This window comes from Delphinus delphis, chromosome 19, assembly GCF_949987515.2.
Source record: "Delphinus delphis chromosome 19, mDelDel1.2, whole genome shotgun sequence".
Classification (NCBI taxonomy): Eukaryota; Metazoa; Chordata; class Mammalia; order Artiodactyla; family Delphinidae; genus Delphinus; species Delphinus delphis.
The window spans coordinates 23,372,989-23,378,777 of NC_082701.1; the positions used below are offsets into that span (position 1 = coordinate 23,372,989).

The 5,789-nt window shown below is 57.1% G+C and overlaps 1 protein-coding gene across 1 annotated transcript; it reads right to left on the minus strand.

Moving 5' to 3' along the window:
- Window positions 1-2,134: 2,134 nt before the first annotated feature.
- On the minus strand, window positions 2,135-5,589 carry HOXB9 (homeobox B9). Its single transcript, XM_059998317.1, has 2 exons — window positions 5,031-5,589; window positions 2,135-2,370 (listed from the first exon to the last, which is right to left on the minus strand). Exons 1-2 carry the CDS (start codon window positions 5,545-5,547, stop codon window positions 2,135-2,137), a joined length of 753 nt encoding a protein of 250 aa, XP_059854300.1. The 5' UTR covers window positions 5,548-5,589.
- Window positions 5,590-5,789: the final 200 nt, after the last annotated feature.

Genomic DNA, 5,789 nt, shown 5'->3' on the forward strand with positions numbered 1-5,789 from the left:
TTCTCAGCCAGCTGAGAGAGGACCTGCTTCCAGGGATGGCAGGGCAGGCCTCGCCATCCTCTGGCTCTGGAGGTGGTGGGGAAGTCTCTAGTGCAACTTAAGAGGAAGATTCCCATTGCTCCCTGCAGACCCAGACCCCTCTCCAAACCACTAATCTTTCCTTTTCTCCCCCTCCAGTCTTCCAGCTCTCCTGTTGGAAGGCTCTTGCTCAGTTTAAGCAGTGGTCTTGGGAACCTTGGTCTGGACCAGCTCTCAGCTCCACTAGGAAGCCCACCCTGCAACCTCTTGGGCACAGGACTCTCTCTTTATTCCAAGCCAGCCTCTTGGAACTAGCATCTGTACCTCTGGTCAGGTGAGGCGAGCCAACACAGAATGACACACAGGAGAGATTTATTTTCTAGAGTGATATATATTTTTTGTTCTTTTTCTTTGTTTTTCTCCTTCCAAAACAAACAATCAGCTCTAAGCCCCTCGCCCTCCCCACTCCCACCCACAACCCTCCCATATAAGCAACAACTGAAAACAGGTGAGACAATCACCCCCAAAGAAATCACAAAACACAGCACAATTTCACGACTGCCACCGACAGAGCAAAAGAAGTTCTACTGGAATGTCCCCTTGCAGGGTCGGGAGAAGCAGGAGAGAGAGTCCATGAATTGAAGGGGATTGGAGAGGTGGGGTAGCAGGGGGAGGAAAGGAAGCCGAGAGTAAGCTCCGGCCTAATGCTTAGGTGCGATTTCGCCTCTTTCCTTAGCAAGCGGGACTGCTCCCCAGAAGCGTGCACGCGCAGATCGCCATCCAGGCCCGAGTCTCGGGAGGCAAAGCCAGGCACTGGCGCTGGTCTCTGCGCTTCTGCGCTGGGGCGGCAGCTGACAAGCCCGGGGCTCCTCCGCAGGGCTCAGACCGGGCAGGACAGGAGGAAGAAGTCGAACTCCGCGCGCCCGGGGAGCCTTCGCTCCCCCCTTTCCTCCACAGCTTGCGCTGGAGAGGAGCCCGGGAATCGGAATCGATTCACGATAAATTCTCCATCGGGTTCTCCTGACTTGGCTTTTCCGCCTATGCAGGGGTAGAGCTAGCAGAGGATGGAGGGTGGAGGGGGGTTTCTACAGGGGCGACTTGGCTCGCTGGTGCAAGGTGGATTGGCCGAACAGAGTTGATTTCAGAGCTGGGGAAGATGCGAATTCAGGGCCGGTGTTGAGCAAGAGAAGCTACAGTCTCTGTCAAGCGGGGCACAGATGAACCTGAGGACGACACTGCCAAGGCTTACGACCCACGATCTGACCTCCTTTTGTTGGAAGGAGAGGAAAACATGCAGAATTAAACATTTCCTGCAGCACAATGTGTGTATGTGGACGACCTTCATAAAACCTAAGAGACTCTCCTAAGACCACCGCTGCCTTTCCTTGTCCTTTCTCACCCACTAGCTTGGGAGCTGAATTTACCCCACTTGCCCTGGAGTCCATGCCCGGGTATAGTTAAGGATTCCGTGGGGATGGTGTTGTGATGCTGGGCCCTTTGAGCTGCAGCGCCTCATTCAGGAGTGTGTCTCTAGACTTCTTCTTGGTGTGTAATTGCATCAGGGGCAGACCCTGGACTTGCCTGATGGTCTGTGGGCTATCCCGCCAGATTTGGGGTGTGATGGTCTGCATTTAGGGTGTCACTTCATTTGAGTGCTGACTGTGAGCGCTTCCCATTGTTACTGTGGGCTCCAGGCTTTATGCAGGTGGGCGTCTGTTGGGCTGTGTGCAGTTGGAGTGTCCCTGGGTGACTCTGGGATAGGTACAGGGGGGAAACAAGCAGGCTGGAAGTGAGGGGCTGGGGCTTCCCAGGAAAATTAAGAGGGTTGCTAGGGGCTCTACTAGGGGCACTCTTTCCTTGGGGCCCATCACCTTCTTAGGAACCAACTATATCTACCTTCTAAATCAATAAAACTCTCTCCTGAGGCCCAGGGAGAAGAGAAGGACAGGTGAGGGCAAAGGAAAGGAGAGAGGCTCTAGATGCAAAAAAAGGACTTTGAAGAAAAAGACCCCCTTCCCCATTCACTTGAATACATCCCAGACAGCACAGGCTCCACAGCCATCCCTTATAAATAAGCATGAGATGGGGAAGGGGTGGGGAGGGCTGGAGGGAATCTTTACTCTTTGCCCTGTTCCTTATTCATTTTCTTCATTTTCATCCGCCGGTTCTGAAACCAGATTTTGACTTGTCTCTCACTCAGATTGAGGAGTCTGGCCACTTCGTGCCTACGGTCTCTGGTGAGGTACATATTGAACAGAAACTCCTTCTCTAGCTCCAGCGTCTGGTATTTGGTGTAGGGACAGCGCTTCTTCCGGGAAGAGCGAGCGTGCAGCCAGTTGGCGGAGACGTTGCCTGAAAGAGAAGCAGCGATAGAATCAAAGAAAGGAAAGGGGGTGAAGGGCCCCCGTGTTCTCCTTCCAAGAGGGTGCACCCCTGGTCTCCACTCCCCATCTTACATTGGAGAAAGGGGCAATCTGGGCCTTCAGGTTCCTAGAAAGGCTTCCAGAGATGGGCCAAGAGTTGCTAAAGGCACCTCCAGGTGAGTTATTTGGTCAGGATAGAGCCAAACGTGTGCCAGGCTTCTCACCACTTCCAAAGCTTTGCCTGCCCCAGGTCCTCACTCAGTCTCTTTCTCCACTTGGGTCGGAACTGGCTAGGACTCAGGTCAGAGCCCAGCCTGGCTAAAGCCCTCTCCCCCACCAGCTCTACCAGACTAACCAGTGGTGGCTGACTGAAGAGTCCTGGCTCTAGGTCTGAGAGGTGAGAGAAGGATTGGGCTGGGGGAGAGGAGAGGGGCTTCTGCTCAGTCACAGTCAAGAGACCTCCCGGCCCTCCGGTCCAGTCTGAGTGCACCCTCCTGCCTTGATCACAAGCTTGCCTCTCTTGGCCACATGGCAGCAGCCATGTGTGTCTGTGCAGATATCTCACTGCCCCCCCCCCCACACCACAAATAGGGATTCACATTTAGAGACGCTGCAAACACCCAGCACACTCCAATTCACACGCAACCCAATTGCAACCATTTATCAACTCCAGCCTGTGGACAAGGGAGTGCTGGGGGCTCACAGGTAACTTATGGTTGCAATAGTCTCCTTTTCCACTCCTGCTCAGCTCGCAGCTTGGTTAAAGTAAGTTCAGGGAAATTGGGATGCAAGATTGGTCCAGTCCTAAGTGGGGGGAGCCATGGATCATGTGGGGGTAACAGAAGTCCTTCAGAGCATAGCTAGCTCCAACTGGCTGCATGTGGTGAGAGTGAACAGAGAAAGGGAAGGGGTGACTGAGTAGCAGTGGGGGAAAACAGAGGAAACATATATACAGGCTTCTCTTCTCCTTACCCCTGAACTCAGAAAAGTTGCCGAATAATGAAGAGCCAAGTAAAAATAACAGCTACCCTCTACTGGATTCCTTCACCCCAAATGTAAAGCACTGAATATTAAAAAAAAAAACCTGGTTCATCCTACACTAAGTGCCGCGTCTTACCAATTTGCAGCTACTTCCTTAATGTGAGTGCCCGGGATGGGACCCACAGCCGCATTAAATAGGAAAGAGGAAAATAACTGTTAATTATTGATTCTAGCCAAACTGCTGCCCTGCAGTAATGGACTTTCCAAGTAGGGTTTGTGGGCTTGGGGTCGGGGGGGGGGGGCTCTGTTTGGGTGTGAGCAGGGAGGGTTTGGGAAGAGCCAGTGTGTTACCCAAATGCCAACTCTTGTGATTCAGCCTGGCAGGTTGGAGGTGATGGGAGCTCACAGAGACCTCAGGGAAGTTGGGCAGTTCTCTTCCCTCCAGCAGGCAAGGGCAACCCCAAAGGGCCTGTGGGCCGCTCTGCTGATGGGAAATCCGGCAGGGCAAAAGCAAAGACTAAAATATCTGACCCTCACTCTCCAAAAAGAGTAAGGGGTGAGGACTTGTGCCCACCATCCTGCAGGTTATTGTTTGGGGGCTAAGAGCCCCGACCAATTTGCCCTTCTCAACCTTAAAAGACGAAAAATCCGCGACTCCCCTCCTGCCGCCCTTAGCGAGCAGCACATCCTGGAAATTAGTCAGACTTCGGTTCCTGGCGGGGGTGCTTTTGGAGGGGTGGGAGATGGTGAGAAACTACCTTCCGAGGATGAAGTTAGCCTCTCCGCAAGCCTCTCTCCCCCCCACCCTTCTACTCCCCAGGGTCCTTTCGGAGTATCTCTCCTTCTCCACGCAGCCGGTCGGCCGCGAAGTTCGGAAGCGATTCCCCAACTCCCTGCGAGGCGGACAGCTCTGGCTGGGGCTAGGGAGCCCCGCGGAGAGCAGCCGGAGCCGCAGAAAAGGAAGCTGCAACCCGGGCGAGGATGCCACGGAGGGGAGGAGGCGACCGGAGGGAAGGCCCCCGGGGAGGGGCCGGCGCATCCGGGGAGGGGGCTCAGTCTCCGGGTCCCGGGCTTCCAGCGCCCCTCCCGGCGCCGGCTGCGGACCCTGAGCGGCTACTGAGCGAGATCTGCTAAAAACAATCCTCCGTCAAGCTGTCGCATCGCAAATAAAATCCTAATGAGCCCCCTCCCACTACCCCTTGGCCGGCTTTTACGGTGTGCGCGTGGCGCGGGGAGCTCTGCCAGCCGTGCGGTGCCCGGGAGCCCGGTGCGCTCCCGCCCTGGCCCGCGCGAGCTCTCGGCCTCGCTGGCTGCCTCCCCGGCCCCGCCAGCTCCTCTCCCAGCCGGCGGTGGTCGGCTTCTTCCCGGGCTTTCAGCCCAAGCCTCGGGGGCGTGGGGGAAGGGAGGCCGAGAGTGCGGCGAGCTGGTCCCTGCGCCTCGGGTCCCCCGTGGACTTGGAGGAGTGGGGGCGGCGCTCCTCCAGCGGCCTCAGTCTCCCTTTCTGGGGCACTCATCTGCCTCCCTCCATCTTCCCTCCGCCCCCGCTCGCTCTCCGGCGGTCGCCGCGGTTTCCCTTCACATTGTCCGCAGTTTATTGCTTCTCCCCTCCCCTCCCCTCCCCCTCGCCTGGCCTTCGGCCTGGGTATTTCCTCACTTTTTATAACTTACTTTGATCCGGCCTCTCTTTGTCCTCGCTTCCTTCGCAAATTTTATTGTCCCCGTAGCCGGGTCTTTGATTAGACAGGACGGCCTCCCTGCCCGCCGAAGTTTCCAAACTGTACTCGGGCGTGCCCTGCTTGAGCAGCTCCCCAGGCGCGCCCAGCAGCGGCTCCGCCTTCACCGCCGCCTGGCCCTGCACAGGAGCAGCTTCGCCGCGCGGCGCCGGCTCCAGCCAGGTGCGGAGGTACCTGCTCTCGGCCGGCGGGACGCCCTGGGGCTGGATGTAGGGGTGGTAGACGGACGGCAGGCTTCCGGACGCGTGCGGGCTCAGCGGAGCCCAGGAGGCGCCGAACACCGGCGCTTTGGGCTGGAAGCTGCACGAGGGGAACTCCAGGTGCTCCGCGTGGCCTGGCTGCCGGGGGCTCGCGTACTGGCCGGAAGGAAACTTGGCTGGAGGCGCGTCCTCACTCTCGTGACTTATGATCGAGTCGACATAATAGCTGCTAAGCGTCCCAGAAATGGACATTCTCAGACATTATCCGGGCGCTCGCAGGGGGAAGGGAAGCGCTCGCGCGCAGCGCCCAAGCAGGGAGAGGTGGCACCCGGACCGGTGTGAGGGCTTTCGGACGCGACCCCCCCAGCCCCCCACCCTCCCACCCCCACCCCTGCTCAACTTCTCAGCCAACAAAGTACAGTGGAGCAGCCTGGCTCAGCGCTCCTTGCAAAATGATTGGTCAAAGTTTTTCCGACTGCCTGATAAAGCGTCAG

Coding starts and splice junctions, on each gene's coding strand:
- HOXB9 (XM_059998317.1), bottom strand. CDS start 5,547: ATGTCCATTTCTGGGACGCTTAGCAGCTATTATGTCGACTCGATCATA. Junction 2,371..5,030: donor CAAAGAGAGGCCGGATCAAA/GTAAGTTATAAA, acceptor CTTCTCTTTCAG/GCAACGTCTCCGCCAACTGG.